The sequence below is a fragment of the Eretmochelys imbricata genome, chromosome 19 (assembly GCF_965152235.1).
Source record: "Eretmochelys imbricata isolate rEreImb1 chromosome 19, rEreImb1.hap1, whole genome shotgun sequence".
Taxonomy (NCBI): domain Eukaryota; kingdom Metazoa; phylum Chordata; order Testudines; family Cheloniidae; genus Eretmochelys; species Eretmochelys imbricata.
The window spans coordinates 11929729-11954454 of record NC_135590.1 but is presented as its reverse complement, the minus strand read 5'-3'; the positions used below and the strand labels follow the sequence as shown (position 1 = coordinate 11954454).

Here is a 24726-nt window from a genome sequence, read left to right as displayed (position 1 = left end):
CAAAACTTCTCTGATGCATACCGCGTCCTCCTGTGCTCTTCTAACCGCCCTGGTGTCTGGCTGCACGTAACCAGCAGCCAGGCGATTTGCCTCAATCTCCCACCCCACCATAAACGTCTCCCCCTTACTCTCACAGATATGGTGGAGCACACAGTAAGCAGTAATAACAGTGGGAATATTGGTTTTGCTGAGGTCTAAGCGAGTCAGTAAACTGCGCCAGCGCACCTTTAAACGTCCAAATGCACATTCTACCACCATTCTGCACTTGCTCAGCCTGTAGTTGAACAGCTCCTGACTACTGTCCAGGCTGCCTGTGTATGGCTTCATGAGCCATGGCATTAAGGGGTAGGCTGGGTCCCCAAGGATACATATAGGCATTTCAACATCCCCAACCGTTATTTTCTGGTCTGGGAATAAAGTCCCTTCCTGCAGCTTTTGAAACAGACCAGAGTTCCTGAAGATGCGAGCGTCATGTACCTTTCCCGGCCATCCCATGTTGATGAAACGTCCCTTGTGATCCACCAGAGCTTGCAGCACTATCGAAAAGTACCCCTTGCGGTTTATGTACTCGCCGGCTTGGTGCTCCGGTGCCAAGATAGGGATATGGGTTCTGTCTATGGCCCCACCACAGTTAGGGAATCCCATTGCAGCAAAGCCATCTACTATGACCTGCACATTTCTCAGGGTCACTACCCTTGATATCAGCAGATCTTTGATTGCATGGGCTACTTGCATCACAGCAGCCCCAACAGTAGATTTGCCCACTCCAAATTAATTCCCAACTGACTGGTAGCTGTCTGGCGTTGCAAGCTTCCACAGGGCTATCGCCACTCGCTTCTCAACTGTGAGGGCTGCTCTCATCTTGGTATTCATGCGCTTCAGGGCAGGGGAAAGCAAGTCACAAAGTTCCATGAAAGTGCCCTTACACATGCGAAAGTTTCGCAGCCACTGGGAATCGTCCCAGACCTGCAACACTATGCGGTCCCACCAGTCCGTGCTTGTTTCCCGAGCCCAGAATCGGCGTTCCACAGCATGAACCTGCCCCATTAGCACCATGATGCATGCATTGGCAGGGCCCATGCTTTCAGAGAAGTCTGTGTCCATGGCCTGATCATTCACGTGACCGCGCTGACGTCGCCTCCTCGCCCGGTATAGCTCTGCCAGGTTCTGGTGCTGCATATACTGCTGGATAATGCGTGTGGTGTTTAATGTGCTCCTAATTGCCAAAGTGAGCTGAGCGGCCTCCATGCTTGCCTTGGGATGGCGTCTGCACAGAAAAAAGGCGCGGAACTATTGTCTGCCATTGCTCTGACGGAGGGAGGGGCGACTGACGACATGGCTTACAGGGTTGGCTTACAGGGAATTAAAATCAACAAAGGGGGTGGCTTTACATCAAGGAGTATTTCAGGCAGGACTTCACGGAGGGGTCCAATAAGAAATGGTGCACCTAAGTTATTGTTCTTATTGGAACAAGGAGGTTAGCCTGGCCTCTGATTGATACATGGCTAGATTTACCTCGCTGCACCTTCTCTGTGAGTGACTGCAGTGTGACCTAGAGGAATGAGTCCCCTAGACGGGGGAGGTGGGGAAGCAAATGAGTACAAAACAAATCTGGTCTATTCCTTGTTTTGATCCACTCCATCTATCTTTTACATCTTTGGCTGGCAGCAGACGGTGCAGAAGGACTGCAAGCCATCCACATCTCATGGCTGCTCGGCAGAAGACGGTGCAGTAGGACTGCTAGCCATCCTCATCTCTTGCCTGCCTGGCAGAAGATGGTACAGTAGGACTGCTAGCAATCCGTATCACCTGCCTACTCACCATAAGATGGTTCAATAGGACTGACTGCAGCACTAAAGAGAATGACCTGGTCAAGTCACTCCAAATTTAGTCCCTGAGCCCATGTCTGCCCAGGCGCTCCTGGCCGACGTGGCCAGGAGCACCTCGGACATGACGATGATGGCTACCAGTCGTACTGTACCGTCTGCTGCCACAAGGCAATGGGTTGATGCTGCTGTGTAGCAATGCAGTACCACGTCTGCCAGCACCCAGGAGACATACGGTGACGGTTACCTGAGCGGGCTCCATGCTTGCCGTGGTATGGCGTCTGCACAGGTAACTCAGGAAAAAAGGCATGAAACGATTGTCTGCTGCTGCTGCTTTCAAGGAGGGAGGGAGGGAACGGGGGCCTGACGATATGTACCCAGAACCACCCGCGACAATGTTTTAGCCCCATCAGGCATTGGGATCTCAACCCAGAATTCCAATGGGCAGCGGAGACTGTGGGAACTGTGGGATAGCTACCCACAGTGCAACGCTCCGGAAGTCGACTCTAGCCTCGGTACTGTGGAAGCACTCCGCCGAGTTAACGCACTTAATGCACTTAGAGCATTTTCTGTGGGGACACACACACTCGAATATATAAAACCGATTTCTAAAAAAAACGACTTCTATAAATTCGACCTTATTTCATAGTGTAGACATATCCTTAGGCATCTTTATACCAGTGGAAAGTCCGCACTAGGCCCTACTAGTTCCTGCTCTAACTAGATCAGTAAAAGTCCCATCCCCTAACCGACAAAGTTATACCGGTCCATCCGTGTGATGTGCAGGCCTAAAATGCAGAGAGCAGGCTAGCGTCTGTGGCCTCCAAGTAGGGTGACCAGATGGCAACTGTGGAAAAAACGGGACAGGGGGTGGGGGGTAATAGGCGCCTATCGAAGAAAAAGTCCCCAAAAATGGGACTGTCCCTTTAAAAACGGGATGGACGGTCACCCTACCTCCAAAGACCCTAATTCTGCTCTCCCTTACTGTGGGGTCAATCAGGAGTGACTCCACTGGGTCACTGAAGTTACTTCGATTTAAAAGGGGGGGGATGAGACCAGATTCCTGCTCCCCCTACCCAGCTCCCCTCTTCTCCAGACCTGCTCCTGGTTTCTGGCTCTTTTTTTTCGGCTCTTCCTTCCTTCTCTCTTTCTCTCTCCTCCCCAACAGCCAGCTCCAGCGGTTTGCTCATCCCTCCCCTGCTGTGACAGGAGGGAGCGATGACCGCAGAGGGAGCGGGCTGGTGATGACATGCTTGGCAGGAGGCATCCATAGGGTTAGAACCGTGATGTCATAATGCTAGTGGCTGACATCAGGCAAGGAGGTGCAGCTCCGAGGCGCCATGCTGGAGCTGAGATGGCTGCTTATCTGGGGTCCCGCCTGGTGAGAGAAAGGGGCTGGTGCCCTCAGCCTGGGGGACAGAGGGGTTTGCAGCCCATCCCCTTGGGGACCAGCACTCTGCCCACACCCCCCCATGCCATCCCTCTTGTGCCTGGAACCGCAGAGACCCTGCTCCTCCAGATGTGTCTTCTTCCTGCACATTACAGATGTGCACAGCTGGAAGCCCATGCTGGACCCTGCCTCGCTGCCCCCCTCTGGCCTGTCCCCCAGTGCATGGGAAGCTCATGATGGAGTGGATGTGTAACCCCTGGGGGAGGGCAAGCTAGGATGGGCTTGTGGGTGTGAAGGATAACTGGGGCCCAAAGATGGGGTGGGGGTAAGCTGGGGGTGAGGGAAGGGTGTGTGTGACTGCATGTTTCCTACCAGTGGAGGCATCACACCATGCACCAGGAGAAGGAAGCCAAGAAAGTAGAGCTGAAGATCAACTGCAGAGACATCATATGCGTCCAGGTATGCGCTGCCCCCTTCCCCTGCGGGACTGTACCTCCGGCTGCCAGGCGGTTCTCTCAGGGCTGGATCCAAAGCCCACTGCACTGGATTGGGCCCACAGGCATGCAGGAGAGCAGGACTGGGAGATGTCCTACTCTCGCTGCTCCCCATGGCTCTGACAGCTCATGTTAATGATTAACCATCTGTGCCTCTAGTCCCTTTTGCCTGCAGAGCTCCAACCCCCAATAGCGGTGGGACACCCCCATTTACAGATGGGGAAACTGAGGTCCAGAGGGGGGAAAGTGACTTGGCCGAGGTCACTTGGCATATCGGTTGCAGAGATGGAAATGGAACCCAGGATTCCCAGCCTCCGGGCCCTGCTCTAACTACTACACCAAACTGCCTCCCGTTTCAGTGCTTTATGTTGGCGGCAAGTTGAGCATGTTCATAGTTTACAGGAGCTGGGATGTGCCAAGGAGCCTGTTTGCAGTGGAAGACACTATCTGTGGGTATATCCGGGTCTTTATCCTGATCCTTTTCTCTTTAGCTGAGCATCCTGTATTGGTACTGGCAAAGGGGGCTCACTCACCATGTGGGGCTACATCTTCATGTGCCCACAGCTGGAGCCAGGTTTTCAAAGGAGCTCAGCTCCCAACATACTGAGCTGTTTGGGGAACCGGGCCATTGCCTTCCTGCTGTGACATGAGGCCCCAGGATGAGACGCTATCTGCAGGGATTGAACCCACAACCTCCGGCTCGCATGCCCTAGTGCCTGAGCAGACAGAGGCAGCTCCGTTGAATGACACTCTTTAGCAGCCTCACAAACCTGTATGTGGTCCAGCGACTTGAGGGCAGAGAAGAGCCACAGTGTGTTAGCCCGGGATGATACTGCAGTGGGCTGACCGCTTGAGCTGGTGGGAGAAACTTAGCAAACCATATTCCATCGGCACATGCAGGTCTGTCCACGCTGGGGCAGTTTCGCTGGAGTTTCAGACTGGGGAAGAAAACTGGGGGAGGTAGGGCGGGGCAGAGGAGGTTCTGACCTTTTCTGAACAAAGTGTTTCAATTTGTTGTTTGGAAACGAATTTTTGTTTAGAATATTTTGGTTTTTGTATCGTATTTGTATAACGTGGTGAGGAGTCGTCCCTGAACTAGTGGCCTCATTGAGCCACATGTGGTGATGAGTCACTCCCGTGTGAGGTTCCAGCCAATCCGCAAGCCAGGAGCTGGTCAGGTGACTCTCAGGGGAGTTACATAAGCCCCACAGGAGAACGAGCCGCCCAGTCTGGCCAATGTCACTGCGTGGCAAGGAACCATCCGCTGCCTGACAGTGGTGACGGACTCCACAGACCTCAGCCTGCTCTGGCACCAGCTCCAGCCTCGTTCCCAGGCCTGCCCTTGTGCCAATCCATCTCCCGGCCTTACACTTGCCTTGTTCTGACCCCACTCTTGACTCCTGACTCTGGTTCTGACCTCTGGCTCTGGTTCCCAGACTGACCGCCAACGCACCAACCAGTAGGCCCGTCTCCCACTGCTCCAACCATAGGCCTTGCCCATCCATGTCTTGGTTTCTGACAAGGAGAGTTCTGCAAGACAACATTTTTAAAAAGGTTGAAATTGAAACGACTGGGTCACAACAATGTTTTGATCGACCCAAAAGGATTTTTCTTTTCATGTGGATTTTTCCTTTTTGGAGAATTTTGAAGTTTTCAGGTTCCGTTGCTCTTTGAAACCCTTCGTGAAATGGAATTTCCCTCCTCCACACACCCCTTTGCTCCCCACCTGCAACACAACAGGAAAGAAGAGGAGCCCACAACTGGGGCTGAAATTTCTTCCTGCAGACGGCTGGCTCGGCCCACTTCCACCCCGGCGGTGACGCAGCTCTCTGCTTCCCCCCTAGGATAACTGGGATGTGGAGGAGTTTGTCTCAAAGGTGTGCATGGGCAGGTTTCTCAATCATCCCGCCTTTAAAATCATGCTCGCTGCGCTCATCATCTGCAACGCGCTCATCATCGCTAGCCGGACGGAGGTGGAGGTCGAAGAGGTACGTTTGCGATGTCTAAATCGGTTCAGCACGCAGCAAACTCTGAGCAAAGGGAAAGCACAAGCTCAGACTCGGCCTCCTCAGGACTGAGACCAGGACCCTGTTGCGCTAGGCGCTGTCCGTACGCATCGTGAGAGCTGCTGCCCGAAAGAGCTATTTTCATTTCCATGCTTCCTCTCCCCTTTTCCTTTTCTCCTATTCTTCTTCCCATGCTGGTTATATTTAGTGCTTTGCTAAAGACCTTAGGGCTATGCTAATCAGAGAGAGAAAAGACACTGTGGGCCAATCCTTGCTCAGAAAGGGGCGAGAGGGCAAAAGCAGATCAAAGGTCCCTTAATCCTGGGATAGTTGGGTGCAAAGTCAGTGTCTCAGCTTCAGGCTACTTAAGATGAAGTCAGCAGTTAACAACCCAATACAGCTGCTGGGGACCACTGGGGAAAGGAAGGCCTGGCTCTGTCCTCTTTCCCCAGGCAGCCTGGAGCGGGTGAGTGTAGAAGCTGCCACGCTGGCTCTATTCCACAAGTGGATCTCCCTACAGTGGTGTGATTTACCCATGCCAGCTGGGTGGCACTGGAGGAGCTGGGCCCCATAAGTTCATTCCCCAGCTCGTGCAGGATTATTTCCTCCTAGTCATTTTCTCACACATTGTGCTTGTTGCTTTCCAAATTCCTGAGCAATACGGCTCCCATTCGTTCATTAGTCTGGAAGCACTGGTCACTGTCCCCGAGTTAAGGCTGAGTGGGTTTTGCACTTCAAGCAAGGCCTCTGCGATGTAGGGAGAAGGCTGCGTGTTCTCCCCACTCCCTCTTTGAGGACTAGATGAATTTTCTGAGCATCTGCAAGTAGATCGTTTAATTCGTTTATGAAAATGTATTTGTATTGAGGCAACACCGAGGAACCCCCAGTCCAGGGTCAGGGCCCCTTTCTGCTAGATGCTGTACAGACAAAGAAGGAAAGATGGTCTCTGCCCCAGACTGTTTATAATCCCCCAGCAGTTGATTCCACCTCTGAGTAGATTTCACTGTCAACATTTTTCCTCTGCCTAATATTCAGTCACAGTTTTGTCGTTCTAAAGTTTGCTCCACATCACCCTCTTCTATCTAATTAGCTAGAAGATCTCCGAGTCATTGTGGACATAGGTGCTGACTCTGTGGGTGCTCCAGGGCTGGAGCACCCACGGGGAAAAATTAGTGGGTGCTCTGCACCCACCGGCAGCTAAGCTCCCCGCCCTCCTGCCCCACCTCACCTCCTCCTCCGCCTCCTCCCCTGAGCGTGCCACGTCCCCGCTCCTCTCCCCTCCCTCCCAGCGCTTGCCACCGCCAAACAGCTGTAGCAAGCTCGGGGAGGGAGGGGGGAGGAGAGGGAACTTGGCGCACTCAGAGGAGGAGGTGGGGAAGAGGCGGGGCTGGGGCGGGGATTTGGGGAAGGAGTCAAATAGGGGCAGGGAGGGGGCAGAGTTGGGGTGAGGACTTTGGGGAAGGGGTTGGAATGGGGGCGGGGCACGGGTGGAGTCGGGGCAGGGGCAGGGAGGGTCAAGCACCCACCGGTGCCATTAGAAGTTGGCGCCTATGATTGTGGAGAGTTCTCTGAAAACATCCACTCAATGTGCAGTGACAGTCAAAACAGCAAACAGAATATTGGGAATCATTAAGAAAGGGATAGATAATAAGACAGAAAATATCATATTGCCTCTATATAAATCCATGAATACTGCGTGCAGATGTGGTCGCCCCATCTCAAAAAAGATATATTGGAATTGGAAAACGTTCAGAAAAGTGCAACAAAAATTATAAGGGGTATGGAACGGCTTCTGTATGAGGAGAGATTAATAAGACTGGGACTTTTCAGCTTGGAAAAGAGATGACTAAGGGGGGATATGATAGAGGTCTATAAAACCATGACTGGTGTGGAGAAAGTAAATACGGAAGTGTTAAGTATTCCTTCTCATTACACAAGAACTAGGGGTCACCAAATGAAATTAATAGGCAGCAGGTTTAAAACAGACAAAAGGAAGTATTTCTTCACACAACGCACAGTCAACCCGTGGAACTCCTTGCCAGAGGATATTGTGAAGGCCAAGACTATAACGGGGTTAAAAAAAGAACTAGATAAATTCATGGAGGATAGATCCATCAATGGCCATTAGCCAGGCTGGGCAGGGATGGTGTCCCTAGCCTCTGTTTGCCAGAAGCTGGGAATGGGCAACAGGGGATGGATCACTTGATGATTCCCTGTTCTGTTCATTCCCTCTGGGGCACCTGGCATTGGTCACTGCCAGAAGACAGGATACTGGGCTAGATGGACCTTTGATCTGACCCAATATGGCCATTCTTATGTTCTTATCACCTGCTATTTATTTTTTTCTTCCTATCTTCCTCTTTCAATTCCCAGATGCCAGTCACGTCGCTGACTGCCCTGCTGGAAGGCACTCACAGTGAGGGGCAGCTTAGAAACCCGCAGAGAACAGGACAGAACTAGAGCTAGTTGAAAATTTCCACTGCAAATGTTTTTCAACGGAAAATAGGGTTTTTGCCTAATCAATTATTTTGCAAAAAGTGTCTATTTTCTGCCAAAAAAATAATTTTTTTCTCAAAAAAACTGAACACCTGAAAACCATTTTGGGGATGAAAATTGAATTCAGTTTGGAAATACTGCAGCAGTGCCTCATGAGAGTTGTAGTTCATAGAATCATAGAACTGGAAGGGACCATGAGAGGTCATCTAGTCCAGTCCCCCGCATTCAAGGCAGGATTAAGTATTATCTAGATCATCCTGACAAGTGTTTGTCTCATCTGCTCTTAAAAATCTCCAATGATGGAGATTCCACAACCTCCCTAGGCAATTTCTTCCAATGTTTAACCACCCTGACAGTTAGGAAGTTTTTCCTAATGCCCAACCTAACCCTCAGCCTTCTCTTTTCCGGATTAAACAAACACAATTTTTTCAATCTTCCCTCAGAGGTCATGTTTTCTAGACCTTTAATAATTTTTGTTACTCTTCTCCGGACTTTCTCCAGTTTGTCCACATCTTTCCTGAAATGTGGCACCCAGAACTGGACACAACATTCCAAGTTGAAGTCTTATCAGCACAGAGTAGAGCGAAAGAATTACTTCTTGCGTCTTGCTTACAACACTCCTGCTAATGCATTCCAGATTGTTTCTTCCTAAATGGAGTACTTTGCATTTGTCCTTATTTAATTTCATCCTATTTACTTCAGACTATTTCTCCAGTTTGTCCAGATCATTTTGAATTTTAATCCTATCCTCCAAAGTACTTGCAACCCCTCCCAGCTTGGTATCGTTCACAAACTTTATAAGTTTACTCCCTATGCCATTATCTAAATCATTGATGAAGATATTGAACAGAACCGGACCCAGCTTCCAGCTTGACTGTGAAATGCTGATAACTACTCTGTGGGAACAGTTTTCCAACCAGTTATACACCCACGTTATAGTAGTTCCATTTAGGTTGTGTTTCTCTAGTTTGTTTGTGAGAAGGTCATCCGAGATAGTATCAAAAGCTTTACTCAAGTCAAGATATATGACATCTACCTCTTCCCTCCTATCCACAAGGCTTGTTACCTGTCAAAGAAAGCTATTAGGTTGGTTTGTCATGATTTGTTCTAGACAAATCCATGCTGATCGTTACTTGTCACCTTATTATCTTCTAGGTGTCTGCAAATTGATTGCTTAATTATTTGCTCCATTATCTTTCTGGTTACTGAAATTGAGCTGACTGGTCTGTAATTCCCCGGGTTGTCCTTATTTCCCTTTTTATAGATGGGCACTATCTTTGCCCTTTTCCAGTCCTCTGGAATCTCACCCGACTGCCATGAATCGCTAATGGTTCAGATATCTCCTCAGTCCGCTCCTTGAGTATTCAGTTGCCTCATATCCACATTCTCCTCTATAGGCCAAGCTCTCTCTGGATGGACTACATCTCTCATGACGGATCATGGCCAGGCACTCCCATGATACACTGCTTCCTCTCCCCAAGAGAGGAGACTGAGGTGAATCATGGGAGTTGTAGTCTGACCAGGGAACCTGTCTCCTGGAGGAGAAATGGGAGCATGAGACACGGAAATTACAACTCCCATGAGAGGTTTCAGAGTAACAGCCATGTTAGTCTGTATTCGCAAAAAGAAAAGGAGTACTTGTGGCACCTTAGAGACTAACCAATTTATTTGAGCATGAGCTTTCGTGAGCTACAGCTCAATTCATCGGATGCATACCGTGGAAACTGCAGCAGACTTTATATATGCACAGAGAATATGAAACAATACCTCCTCCCACCCCACTGTCCTGCTGGTAATAGCTTATCTAAAGTGATCATCAGCTTAGGCCATTTCCAGCACAAATCCAGGTTTTCTCACCCTCCACCCCCCCCACACAAATTCACTCTCCTGCTGGTGATAGCCCATCCAAACTATGGGCTATCACCAGCAGGAGAGTGAATTTGTGTGGGGGGGGTGGAGGGTGAGAAAACCTGGATTTGTGCTGGAAATGGCCTAACCTGATGATCACTTTAGATAAGCTATTACCAGCAGGACAGTGGGGTGGGAGGAGGTATTGTTTCATATTCTCTGTGTATATATAAAGTCTGTTGCAGTTTCCACGGTATGCATCCGATGAAGTGAGCTGTAGCTCACGAAAGCTCATGCTCAAATAAATTGGTTAGTCTCTAAGGTGCCACAAGTACTCCTTTTCTTTTTGCGAACTCCCATGAGGCAACACAGCAGTATTTCCAGACACAAATATTTTAGTTTTCAGCCAAAATATTTCAGCATTTGAATTTCTGCCAAAAAAAATCAGTTTTTCACAGAAAAAAATATTGTTTTGACCCTCTTACTCATTCTGTGATTTCTTTTATTTTTAAAAATTGTCTTTTCTATCCCCAAAGGTTTTTCCTCACCCATATTTTTTCTTGCCCTCTCCTTTTACTATTACCTTTTCTTCAGTCTTTGCAGCACTTTTCTTTGTCTCTCCATTATACATTTTCTCCTTCTGTCCATCATCCACAGCCCTATGTCCATGTCCCTCCTCCTAGCCCTGAGTCAGCCAGCCACTTAAGCACCTAAGTAATCTCCTCCCTATTCAACAAAGCACTTATGTGTGTGCTGACCTTTAAGCATTTGCATAAATCCCATTGAATTCAAGCCTATCCGTAAGTGCTTTGCTGAACTGAAACTGTCCCCTCACTCTGAGCTAGGACTGATTTTGGTTTTGACCACAGTTGAACAGCGACACAGTGTGAGCAAGACACAAGCAGAGTCCCCTGGGGACATGGTTGAGTTTGTTTTTTCTTGCATCCGATGAAGTGAGCTGTAGCTCACGAAAGCTCATGCTCAAATAAATTGGTTAGTCTCTAAGGTGCCACAAGTACTCCTTTTCTTTTTGTGAAGACAGACTAACACGGCTGTTACTCTGAAACCTGTTTTTTCTTCTGTTTTCTATTGTAGAAATACTATGGGTTGTTCTCTGCCATAGATAACATTGTCCTGACTGTTCTTTCCTGTGAAGTGCTTCTCAACTGGTACTATGGATTCCAGATGTACTGGAAGGTGAGTGCTGAGCACAGCTGTTTAGATCCAATATTTCCTGGGCCATTAGCCACATTCCTGTTATTCTATCGCCCTATTCCCATTCCCATTATTATTGCAACTCTTCCTTGCCCCTCTCCAAAGCCTACAATGTTGTGCCTCGAATTGTATCACTTATCCTACCTGCCCCGCCAGGCTTTGCACAGGTCTTACCGTTCTGCAACATGATCATTGTTAGAGGTCAAAAATAATCATCGCCCTATATTTGATTGGATCAGGTCTATCAATCAAAGTATCGAAAGCAGGGGACATGCTGTCCAGAGGTTAAAGCAGCCAACTGGGAATGAGGACTCCTGGGTTCAACTCTTGGTTATCAGATCACTCGGACCTTGGACAAGTTACTTTGCCTCTCTGTGACTCAGTTGCCCTGTCTGGGTCTAATAATCCTTACCTTCAACAAAGGGGCTTAATTATGCTTTGGGATGAAAGGAACAATATAAGCACTAAGTATATGCAAGATTATTACTTGCTTATAATAGAGAGCATATGTTTTAGATGCTTTGCAGTAAAACTAATACAGATTAAGGGCCTGCTCCTTCTCTTAAAGTCAGTGGGAATGTTACCATTGATTTTTTCAGTGAAATGACTAAAAGCATACTTGACAGGCATTTCATATCTGTGTGGAACTGTGAATAACGTCTATGGGCCGTGCCAAGGGCCTTCTGGAATAGAATTGTCTTTAAAAGAAACAAAAACAGTCCAAAAACAATGAGGAGTCCTTGTGGCACCTTAGAGACTAACAAATTTATTTGGGCATAAGCTTTCGTGGGCTGTAACCCACTTCATCAGATGCATGGGGTGAAAAAAAGTAGTCAGGTATAAATACACAACGCATGAAAAGATGGGAGTTGCCTTACCAAGTGGCAGGTTTCAAAACCAGTCCAGGTTTCAGAGCTAGACACTTACTTACCTAGGGCCCAATTCTCCATTGTCCAGCACCTTGTGTAGTCGTTTGTTTAGTGCAAAGTGGGTGTGGCAGCACTATCATTCGGAGTCAGTGGTGTCGCACGTCCGCTTTGCACTGACGTAAAGGACTCCATCAGGTGTAGGACAGCAGAGAATCAGGCTCTGCATATTTTTCATCCGTCAGACCTCAGAACACTGAAAGGTGGGTAAGTAGCACTAACCTCATTTAACAACTGGGGAAACTGAGGCCCAGCGAGAGTGTCTTGTCCAGCATCACATAGTCAGATCACGACTGAGCTGGGAATAGAATGTAAAATCCTTCACATTCTTGATCTGGCGGTGATTGGTAAAATCAGAGTTCAGAGATGTTTTTATGGGTCAGATCCTCATCTGGTATAAGACAGAATTGTCCCATTGATTTCAACAGAGTGATGTGGATTCACACCCGCTGAGGATCTGGCCCTTCTTATTGGCAGGTTTCAAGCTGAGATGCACCTCCTCCCTCTGTTCTTTCATTATTACCATGTATTATATGTATTATGGTAGCTCCTAGAGGCCCCAATGTGGGATCAGGGCCCCGTTTTGCGAAGTGCTGTGCAAAAATACAGTCCCTGCCCCAGGAGCTTACAGTGTCATTGCTCCTAGGGCCTGTGCTGACCAGCCCTGCTGTGAAAGCTTGTCCTCTGCTTCTCAGGGTGGGGTTTTCTGTTCCCGCAGGATGGCTGGAACGTCATCAATTTTTTTATCGTGGCATATCTCTGGGTGGGGCCTTTCATCTCTGTGCTGAACAACCAAAAGATTTTCTGGGTCCTCAGGTAGGGAAAGGGCTACTTTGTCTTAAAGCTTGTCAAGCTGTTATTATTTGTTTGTTGACAAGATCTTGGTAAAACACAGATCAGGCCCCATTCTGCGAAGTGCACATATTCCTAGGGTGTGTCCACCCTGCAGTTAGCGGTATAGCTGCAGCATGTGTGGACGTACCTATTGGCTCAAAGGTGGATCCAATTGTTTGACTACAGACATGTTTTGTTCTTAAAAATGTTCAAGAGTCCAAATAACCAAACATAGCCAAATTTATTGTCCCAGGAAACACAGTACAATATGGAAAGGAGACACAGATGCCCTCCTTCCGGAAAGCAAATTCTTGCAGCATGTCCACCTTACACAGCCGGCGTGCTTCCAAGATTTGCATTTCAGCTAATAGCATTTAAAGGTTGATTTTCCAAGTTACAAAACTTTTCACACATCACTCAAATCCAACCCACCCTGTTCCTTAACTTGCTGTTCTGAACTTTCCTTCTCTTCGTTTTGGATACCGGCATTCCAGGTACTGCTCTGAGAAAGTACCTCCCCAGCTCGAACCAGGCAGAACATTCATGTATTTTGCCTTTGACAGGTTCCCTATTTTCTAATGCCAAAGCACACTTTAGCTTTGCAAAGTGCTGTGAGATACCTGACGTCGGTGAACAGAATTGTGGGAAGAGCAGAATACTTAACATAACTTCCCAACACTTATATTCATTCCGTGCACATAATACTTATAAGCCTGGTGTATACTATGCCTAACATACATACATTGGCTAACATATCCCAGCTAGCTTTGATCTGGCTACCGCCAATAACAGCAGCGATGCTGCAGCAGCATGGGTTGTACAATGCCACTCAGGACCCTGGCGATGTAGTCAAATGACTAGCCCATGCTATCACCTATGCTGTTGCCAATCCACTGATATTGTTACTGAAGCTAGCTAAATCAAAGCTAGCTCAGGTATATCTACTATGCTGCAGTCACACCTCTAACTGCAGTGAAGACATACTCTAGTAAGAGACAGTGCCTGCCCCAAAGAGCTTACAGTCTCGATAAGTCAGACAAAAGGTGGGAGGGGAAACTGTGGCATGGAGTGAGGCAGTGACTTGCCCAGAGTTGCACCGCCAGTCAGTGGCAGAATTGAGAGCTCCTGAGGGTATTGCTGGTTGGGACTTGTTCGACAAATTGTTTTTGAAAAATTGAAAAAATGCCAATTTGTCAAGACAGAAACTGTTCGCAAAACAGGGTTGGGTTTGGCGAATCTCCCGACTCGATAAAAATGTTCAGGAAACATTTTAGAACCATCAAAATGTTCGTTTCAACGCTTTCAGAAAGAAAACGCCCAGTTTTCTGGTTCAGAACAGCATTTCATTTCAGAATTTAAGCTAATGAGACCGAAAAAAAGTTCCAAAAGAGAGGAGGTGAAAAAAAGGTTGGAATCAAAACCAAAATATTTCAAAATGATTGGGAAAAAATGGTTTCAATTGACCCACTGTGGGGAAAAAAAGGTTTCGATTGACCCAACGTGGGGAAAAAATATTGCTTCATTTAGCAAATATTGGTGAATTTTCAACGTTTCATCCCGATCTGAGATGGGACAAAGTTTGGGACTCTTGAGAGGGAACAACGTTTCCTGCCCAGCTCTGGCTGAGTCCCAGCGTTGGAGCCTGAGCTCTCCCCAGACCGAAGTGGGTCTCTAAGAAAGAAAATGATCCCGGGCAGAGCAACCCCAGCACTGCACTGCGAGTCCCGGTGTCTACAGCAAACTTGGAGTCCACTCGTGGGAATGTCGGCCTCATTGACCTGTCCCCGCTCCCACAGTAAATTTGGGTGAGGTTACGCTTGAAACGCTGCAATGGCACAGCTGCGATGCTTCAGCACAGCCACTCGTTACCGTGACCAGAGGATTAATTACTGTCACTGTAATTAATCCCCCTGCCTGAGGCAGTCGCTAGGTCAAGGGAAGAATTCTTCCATCGACCTAGCTCTGTCGACACCAGGGGTTAGGTCGGCTTAACTGCGTTGCTCGGGGGTGTGGATTTTTCACACCCCTGAGTGCCGTAGCAGGTCGACTTAACTTTTGCGTGTTGACTGGGCCATAGTGGCAGAGCTGGGTGTGGAACCCAGAAAATCCTGGCTAGCAGATTTCTGCTCTCATTCCTGTGTTGAGCTATGCTGTCCTTGCTGGCCTGAGCCGTGGGAGGAGCTGCTTGGATTCTGGAAGCCCCGAAAGATTCTTCCAATGGTTTTTCTTCTAAGTCACGTGGACCTGGCATCATCTCCCTACCGGCACACGCTGCTCACGACTCCTCTGTCTCTTCTCAGGGTGATGAGGCTGATGCATGTCTGCACGCTGGTCAAGGGGCTGGCCAGGATCATCCGGGTGATCCTACAGTCCATCCCAGACATGACCAACATCATGGTCCTGCTCTTTGCCATCATGCTGGTGAGCTAGTCAAGCCCTTTGGGTGGGGCCCAGTATAAAACTGGAGTTCTCCCTCCTTCCTTCCCTTTCCACTTCCCTTCTTCTCCTCTATGTCTTTCCTCTTCTCCTTTCATTCCACTTCCTCCTGTTTCCCGTCCCCTCCACCGTGGGCCTTCTGGTTGGAAGCACCACACAATGCTGTGCCGGGGGTCCACAAACAGCGGTGGGAGCTGGCCTGTTTGTGAATGGCATCAAAGAGCCTTCATCTTAACCTGGTGCAGTAAGTGGGAGATCCACAGGCGCCGCCTTCCTCCTTGCCCCAGGGGTGCTCAACCCTGGCTCCGCCCCCGGCGCCGCCCCAGGCCCCACCCCTGCTCCACCCCTTCCCCCAAGCCCCCCGCCCTATCTCTTCCCACTCACTTCCGTCCCGTTCCTGCTCCCACCCTTGCCTCCCAGCACCTCCTGCATGCCCCAGAACAGCTGATTTCGGCAGGCGGGAGGTGCCAGGTGGGAGGGGGAGAAGTTGATTGGTGGGTGGTGGGCGGGAGGCACTGGAGGGGAGTGGGGAAGGGGGAGCTGGCTGCCGGTGGGTGCTAAGCACCCACTAATTTTTTTCCATGGGTGCTCCAGCCCTGGAGCTCCCCCAGAGTCGGCGCCTATGAGGAGATCTGGTTAGGGATCTCTGAGCTGCCTGTGGACTCTACCAGGGGTAGATTAAGGTAGCAGCTGGATGGTGAAAGGGTGTGGATCAGCCTAGAACAAGCACAGAGTTCAAGTAGAGAGAGAGAGAAACCTAGTTCCGGAAACGCCCACCTGCCTCCGAGCCCTAGTCTGTGAGGGGTTTGTTTTACGGTAGATTTGTGGGAGGTGGCTGCTCATTTTAGCTGTCTGAGGCTGACCATGGGTCTCGGGCTGGAGCTGGCCAGAGCTTCCGGCCAGCGCTGTCTCTCTGCAGGTCTTCTCAGTGTTTGGAGTGACTCTCTTTGGAAATCTGGTCCCGATGCACTTTGGAAATCTAGGGGCGGCTTTGTATTCGCTCTTCACCTGCCTCACGCAGGACGGATGGATGAACATATACGAGACCTTTGTGTGAGTGAACACGTTAGGTTTCAGATGCACCCCCACATCCACCATAGGGAAACAAGCCCCCCCCGCCAGCATATTCTTGCAAGAGGAGTGCACCCCCACTGACAAACACACACAAGCAAACAGCACAATGCTCTCCTCCTCTTTGCAATACACAGACACACCCAGAGATAGCTAATGCGTGCGCACGGACACACCCACAAGCAGGTAATGTAATCCATACTAGGAGAGTGAGTGTGAGTCTTTGGGCTCCTTCCATCTCGGAGGATAAGAGCCTACTACAAGTACCACCTAACAACTTCCCTCCTTTAGCTCAGGTGGTAGAAACTGATGCCATTGGTGCTAAAGATTTGGGGTTCAAGCTCTGCTGGTGACCCATGGCGGTGGATTGTTACGTAGATACAAGCAAGCCTCTGCGGTCAAACCCTTTCCTTTGTCCTAATTATTTCAAGCCAATTTGAGAGGGTCTTTAATTGTGGTCCGAGCAGGGGGCAAAGCCTGGGGTGTTTGGGCAGAAGTTAGGGTGACCAGATAGCAAGTGTAAAATATCGGGACGGCGGTGGGCGGTAATAGGTGCCTATATAAAAAAAGCCCCCAAAATCGGGACTGTCCCTATAAAATCAGGACATCTGGTCACCCTAGCAGAAGTGGGAAGTCTGACCCCCATGTGGGACCTTGGATGGCCTGCTTTTCCTTTCACATGGGGGGTGAGAGGGAAATGCGGGAGGTTCCCTCTAGTTGGGGCTTAGAGGAAGATTGGCAGGACTGCTTCCCTTCTCCTGATTTGGGAAACAGAGGGGGGATGGGTGGGGCTCCCCTCTGCATAAGTCTCTGAAGGCTTTACAGGAAGGTTTTGCAGAGTATCCCTGCTGCTCACCCCCATGAATGAAATTCCTTCTGTCCCCATCAGGGAAGAGGGGATCGCCCTGAAAATAGGGGGTGCCCTTTACTTTTTCATCTTCATCACGGGCGGGGCCTTTATCTGCACCAACCTGCTGGTGGCCGTGGTGACGTCAAATCTCGAGCAGACAATGCTTGCCTACGCCGAGGAAAAGAAGAAAAGAGACCAGCTCCTCTACCCTGACAAGTATGTGGACCAGGAGGTGAGTGCCGGGCGCAGCCAGTGTGATGGTTGAATCCTGAGGCTTTTGCTCAGGTTTTGCTCCCCACTAGGAGTTATACCTGAGTAAGGACTGCATGAACATTGATGAAGGAAGAACCTCAAGATCTGGCCCTAGAGTATTAAAGCAAAGCACTGTAGCTTGAAAAAATTCAAAGATCCTGCATTTTAGGGTGAGCTACAGACCAAAACACAAATGCCCCAAAATCAAAATTTGGAAATGCTGCCATGGTGCCTCATGGGAATTGTAGTTCAGTTGCTGTATGTTCCCATTCACGTCTATGGGTTGGGCTCCCCAGCCAGACTACATCTCCCATGATGCACTGCCTTGTCTCTCCAAAAGGGGAGCCTGTGGTGCATCGTGAGAGGTGTAGTCTGACCAGGGAGCCCCTATTTTGACCAGCTGTACTACAGTCTCCTATTGGGGATCGCATTCCTGTGCTGAGAGCCAGCACAAGGTCTGGGCACTCCACTGAAAATCGGTATTGGAGGCTTGAGGGTACGTCTACACTACAAGAAAAAGCAACCGGCAGCAGCGAGTCTCAGAGCCCGGGTCACCTGACTCAGGCTCCCGGAGCTTGTGCCATGGGGCTAAACATAGCAGTGTAGGTGACTGGGTTTGAGTTTGAGCCTAAGCTTTGAAACCCTCCCACTGCACTGGGTTTCAGAGCCTGAGGTCCAGCCCGAGTGGGAAAAGCCACACTGCTGGTTTTAGCCCTGCAGCGCAAGCTCGAGTCAGTTGACCCAGGCTCTGAGACTTGCTCCCCCGAGTCTTCTTTTTGCAGCATAGACATACCCTTCAGGACATTCATATGGTGCCTGGAACCTGCACACGGGTTAACTTCACCAGGGAAGAGCCATTATGCCTGCACAGCATGGCAGTGGTTGAGCGCGACCCAGTCCCTTCTCTGAGCTCATCAAGAAAGGTACCAACCAGAGCTGAGCAAAGTTCCAGAATTTCTGTCCCAGGGGAAATCCCAATATGCCAACATTTGCTTGAGTCCCAAATTGTGAGGACATGTCAAAACCCCGACGCTTTGCTCAGGGTGAAATATTCTGAAACATTTCAGTTTGACATTTTCAATCAAAATTAAACACTTCAGCTGTCTGAAAGAGAAATGTCTCATTTTGGTTCTTTGAACTAAATCAAAACCCTTTATTTTGAGCCAGTTTGACATTAAACTGCAGTGTGCCTTATTGTGACACATTGCTTCATGAGATTTATATTTCAGAAGCCTGATACACCCATTCTTCACGACTGGCCAGATCCCTGGTTGAACAAAATGTCTTACGATGCACCATGTGATTCCTGGGAAGCACCACACAGCTGGTTTAGAGGGGAGTTCATAATATCGTCCCTCAAAGAGCCCAGTCCGTTGGAGAGAATACGCTACAATAGGGAGGTGCAGTTTAGTGTTGCAACTGGCTCGAAAAGAAAAATTTGGGGTCAGTTCCATAAAATGAAATACTCTGATTGGGGTTGAACCAACTTGGATCGTTCCTGACAAAATCAAAAAAATGTCAGCAAAATTGACATTTTCCTGTGCAAAATTTTGATGTTTGTGGAAACTGCATTTTCTATTGGAAAATTCCATGGGCGACAGGGGATGGATCACTTGGTGATTCCCTATTCTGTTCATTCCCTCTGGGGCACCTGGCATTGGCCGCTGTTGGAAGACAGGATACTGGGCTGGATGGACCTTTGGTCCGACCAGTATGGCTGTTCTTATGTTCCTTCAGTCCAATGTTGGGGATGACGACTCATCTCCGGAGCTGAACCTGGTGCATTTGAAAGCAGTGATGCAGGATACAGCCATGACACATCGCCAGATGCCACTGATCTATGGCAACCTGGGCAACCTGACTGAAGCTACCTGTGATGATTTCTGTCTCATCTTGGAAGGGATCCAAGAGAACCTGAAACGATACAAAGAGATCCGGGATGAGCTTAGCACGTAAGTCCTTCCGCGCACACCCCTCTCCTGTGCCGGGTTTGGGATCTCCCTGGTGGGCAGGGTCAGGGTCAACTTAGTTATATTTCACTTCATCAAAGCAACACAGGGCAGATGCAGCCACCCAGACTCCAGAGAAGGAGACCTATGTGCCGTGGGGGGAGAGCTAAGTCCATGATCGTGTGAGTGGCTGGGTGGGGCTTATGGCTCTCAGTTGACAGATCTTCCGGTATTAACATTACACCTTTGAAAGTGCCATGTCTTGGGTTCTGTGGCAGGAGAGTACTGGTGGAAGAGCATGACTTTGAAACCCAGGGAGGAGAGTTAGTGGGTAAAGGGCAAAGCTCAGAGCCTTGGCCCTAGGACCATTAGAGAATTGGAGGATGATGTACTCAGTGGTGGCAGAAGCTCGTGGTTCTGCTGTCTGTGTAAGAACGGGCTATCAGCATTGGGGTATGGGCCGTCGTACCCTCGGGGCAAGACTATAGTAACAGAGCAGGCACAGCTTCCTCAAGCTGCCCCCCATCATCATGCCTCAGCCTTACCTTGGGGATCACCTCTAAGGCATTAAGCCTCCACGGTCCATCAAGTCCTAGGCTCCTTCACTGAAACCGCCAACAGGGCCCACAGCATGCTCATCGCTGTTCGTTTTGGACACTTCTCCGCTAACCCTGTGTTGAGACCACCAAGGTCATGTCCTACAGGCATCTCTGTCACTCCTAATCTAGGACGGATGCAGACCTGCAAGGTAGAAGCGGTGAGCCCCACTGCTATCTCCTGAGCTATCTAGTCCTCTGGCTGATTAGTACTTGATGAGGGGAGCTTCTAGGCTTGGGGCCTCTGCAGCAGAACTTCTTGGGTGACAGTTCTTGATCTCAATAGCATGGAGGGGACAGTATGTCAGCATCTAGCCTGGGAGATGAAGTTTGGAAGGAGATGGCCTGACCCAAAGCCCAGTGGAAAGACGCCCAGCAGTGTCAGTGGGCTGTGATGCAGGACCATACTGCTTTAATGGTTGAACCTTACTGTCATGGGGTCCAGGAAAGAGAGCTTGGGGCATGTGGTGGTGAAGTTTCCTGGGGAAGGGGAATCTGAAGTGGTGATCTTAAGGTCTCATTCCCTACTGCCTTGAGGATGGGAGAGTGGAAGACTAGGCCATTTGGGGAGTGGAAGCCCTGCAGTAGAGACTTGGAGATGAGTGTGTTTGGTGGTGGAAGTGGATTTTCTCAGAGCTGCAGAAGAACTGGGGGTGAATGTACTTGCTGGCAGAAGCTCACTGCTTACTTACCCGGCTTGGTCCCCACAGAATAGTCAAGGAGGTAAGGTCCATTGCATTCAATAAAGAACAGGAGGAGGAGAGGGTGCTGAGAAACATGCAGAACACCAACATCTCCGATGGCCTGCTTTGCAACGAGGTGGCTGCTGGGAGGTCTGGAGATATCCTGTCCACGCTGATGACTCTGGAGAAGGTACAGTATAGAGCCAGATCTTCAGATGGTGTCAGTGGAGGACAGTGGTGCCTACGCCTCGTGCTCTCTCTCTCTGCCCCGGGGTGAATTTCACTCCCTGTGCAGGGCTATGCGCCCTCCGCGCTGACTGATTTCAGCTGCAGTTGAAAGTACCGTGGCCCCTTTGCATGAAATGTGCAGCTAGCATAAGATCCCAAACCTCTTGGAGGAGGGCAAGGGACTGCAGGGGTAAAAGCAGCGGTCTGGTTTCTGCGCTGGGGTAGAACTGGCCTTTGCTTATCAGCCTTGTTCTTTTTCCCTTCGGTAGGCGAACATGATTGACCCACAGGATGTCACGGCATCAGGGTACCACAGGGGGGCAGTGAAGATGGCCTTCCTGAAAGCCCGGCGCCATTCTCTTCTCAGCCAGTCAGTCCCTCCTTAGCCGTGCTGGAGTGGGACCACGGAGCTGTGAGTGGGAATCGCCCCCTGGACCGTGCAACCGAGGAGCTGTTAGTGGAGCTGCGGCGTAAATGCTTCCTTTGTAACAAGGGGGGATTTATTTGCTTTGCTGAGGAGACGCTTCTGTCTTTGGGATGCCGAGGAGCGAGTGTGGACAAGGGGTCAGCGCTCCAAGGAGCACGCATCATGAAATACCAGCGTCTAGGTGGACAAAGCCAGACCTGGAGGAGTGGCAGGAGATTGGATTAATGCCAGGTCTGTCAGGTTTGCTGAGTCCATTTGGATGACTCTGATCTGGCCTGGAGTGTCTCTTGGATGGAGACCATGTCCAGAGTATTCATGGTCTGGTGCCTCCAAAGCACAAAGCAAAGAACATCAGGGAGAGAAGAGTTGCTGCAGAGCCCGTGCCTGTGGTCAGAGCATCGGCTCCCACCCTCTTTCCCAGAGCACTTGGGCATGTGTCTGTGTAAGTCTCGGGGGAATTCACCTTTGGGTACCTTTGTATAGGTGAGAACAGAGCCCTCCAGGTGGTAAGAGCAGGGATGCAGGATGAAGCATTGGGTGTTCATGCTTGTGCCTGTAAAAAGGGGCTTCTCTTGCAGCATCAGGAGCGGACGCAATGTCTAAATCTGGGAAATGTGTGGTGGAGCAGAAGATGTATCCATCCCGTTGTCCTGGCTGATGTCTCCTTGAGACTCTACCGACAGGCAGCTACAGGGAAGTCCAGGGCTAGTTTGCGCAGGCCCTGTCCTGTGCAGTGAGTGGAAAAGGGCTGATGAAATTATTTTCCACTTTTAATACCCATTATCAAGTTCTGGACCATGTTCCCTGCCTTGGCTGCTCGTGATGGTGAATGACACAACCCAGTGAGGTGCTGACATGTCTCCTGTATGGGATTGTTTGACTTTCCAAAGCCAGGAGGTGCTCCGTCTCACATCTGCATTTCCCACCCAGTGCTCTGCAAACTCCAGGCGCAGAAGGAGATTGCTCTGCTTCAGCTGTGTCTGCCCCCATGTTCGCTGGACTGGATGCACTCTAGCACTCATGTAGCCATGCATTAAAATGAGCAGTGTCTGGGGAAAGTAGCTGGTGCCAGCATATTTGTGGCTAATACTTGTCAAGAAATGCATGGCTCGTGTCGATCAGCTGTGATGCTTGTGCTGATCTCGGATGAATGATCATAATAAAGAGCATTGAGCTGTGTTTCTGTGGCCGTTATGTTCCCGTTTCACCTTGTTCAGTGTTTTGAGTCTAAAGGATGTCTGCCCTGTGACTGCAGTATATGTGTGACATTCTATAGCTTGGGGGAGCATCCTGTAACCCCCATATTCCTCATTTTTATATAATTGTGATCTTACGTATAAAGCAGGCCACGTGAGGTATCAGCGTAAAGGCTTTGATCTGCTGAAAATCATTTCTCTATCCATATATGTGTATCATTAATGCATATGAAGTTATGAGAATTGTGTTGGATGGTTTTCACTAAAACATGCTGTAAGTTGGGTAAGCAGCCAGATATTAGCTCCCCAGAGGCAACAGCAAGGGAAGTAACCAACACCCGGGCAAGGTGACAAACAACCCATCGACAACCATTGTCCACCAAGGGAGCTACAATTCAATGACCCACCTACATGAGGCCACATGCTCAGCCTTGCCTGGAGACTCAGCAATGCTCCCCAAGCACATGGGACTGAGGCTATAAAACAGAACACAGTGGCCACATTCTGAGGCTTTCTCCTTCACCCACCTATGCTGCAAGCAACAAGGACACTGAACAAGACTTGGGACTACAACAGAGGAGACTGGCCCAGATTTAAGGGACAAATCTGTATAGTAAGAACTGCAGTATCCAGTAGGGTGAGAAAAACTGCTTAATCTACATGTTGCCCAGTCTAATAGGGTTCAGAGATTAGACTGCATGCTTATATTTTCTTTTCTTTTGGTAACTAACTCTGACTTTTTGCCTAACAGTTATAGTCACTTAAAATCTATCTTTTGTAGTCAATAGATTTGTTTAACTGTTTATCTTTACCAATCAGTTTATATGAAGTGTGGGGCAAATCTTCTCAGGTTTTGCAAAGACTGGTGTATATCCACTTTCCATTGATGAAGTGGTGAACCAATTAATAGATCTGCATTGCTCACCTTGAGTAGTGCAAGGTGGTATATTACTAGGGTACAGTGCCTGTCCTGTAGTAGGTGACTTCTGGGTACTCTTCTGGCTCTGTCAATCTGTTTCTTCACTTCAGCAGGTGGGTATTGTAGTTCTAAGAATGCTTGATAGAGATCTTCTGGTGTTTGTCTCTATCTGAGGGGTTGGAGCAAATGTGGTTGTATCGTAGAGCTTGGCTGTAGACGATGGATCGTGTGGTGTGGTCAGGGTGAAAGCTGGAGGCATGCAGGTAGGAATAGCGGTCAGTAGGTTTCCGGTACAGGGTGGTGTTTATGTGACCATTGCTTATTAGCACTGTAGTGTCCAGGAAGTGGATCTCTTGTGTGGACTGGTCCAGGCTGAGGTTGATGGTGGGATGGAAATTGTTGAAATCATGGTGGAATTCCTCAAGGGCTTCTTTTCCATGGGTCCAGATGATGAAGAAGTAATCAATATAGCGCAAGTAGAGTAGGGGCGTTAGGGGACGAGAGCTGAGGAAGCGTTGTTCTAAGTCAGCCATAAAAATGTTGGCATACTGTGGGGCCATGTGGGTACCCATAGCAGTGCCGCTGATTTGAAGGTATACATTGTCTCCAAATGTGAAATAGTTATGGGTGAGGACAAAGTCACAAAGTTCAGCCACCAGGTTTGCCCAGAAGTCACCTACTACAGGACAGGCCTAACAAAGAAAATAACAGAACGTCACTAGCCGTCACCTTCAGCCCCCAACTAAAACCTCTCCAACGCATCATCAAGGATCTACAACCTGTCCTGAAGGACGACCCATCACTCTCACAAATCTTGGGAGACAGGCCAGTCCTTGCCTACAGACAGCCCCGCAACCTGAAGCAAATATTCATCAGCAACTACATACCACACACCAGAACCACTAACCCAGGAACCTATTCTTGCAACAAAGCCCACTGCCAACTGTGCCCACATATCTATTCAGGGGACACCATCATAGGGCCTAATAACATCAGCCACACTATCAGAGGCTCGTTCCCTTGCACATCTACCAATGTGATATATGCCATCATGTGCAAGCAATGCCCCTCTGCCATGTACATT

The 24726-nt window shown here is 49.2% G+C and overlaps 1 protein-coding gene across 1 annotated transcript; it reads left to right on the top strand.

Moving 5' to 3' along the window:
• Positions 1 to 3606: 3606 nt before the first annotated feature.
• Positions 3607 to 21486, top strand: CATSPER4 (cation channel sperm associated 4). Its single transcript, XM_077838161.1, has 10 exons — positions 3607 to 3675; positions 5555 to 5698; positions 11156 to 11257; positions 12920 to 13017; positions 15336 to 15456; positions 16391 to 16524; positions 17432 to 17624; positions 19382 to 19596; positions 20900 to 21062; positions 21370 to 21486. The coding sequence occupies exons 1-10, from the start codon at positions 3607 to 3609 to the stop codon at positions 21484 to 21486; spliced, it is 1356 nt and encodes a 451-aa protein (XP_077694287.1).
• The last annotated feature ends 3240 nt before the right edge of the window (positions 21487 to 24726 follow it).

Coding starts and splice junctions, on each gene's coding strand:
- CATSPER4 (XM_077838161.1), top strand. CDS start 3,607: ATGCACCAGGAGAAGGAAGCCAAGAAAGTAGAGCTGAAGATCAACTGC. Junction 3,676..5,554: donor GAGACATCATATGCGTCCAG/GTATGCGCTGCC, acceptor CTTCCCCCCTAG/GATAACTGGGATGTGGAGGA. Junction 21,063..21,369: donor CGCTGATGACTCTGGAGAAG/GTACAGTATAGA, acceptor TCCCTTCGGTAG/GCGAACATGATTGACCCACA.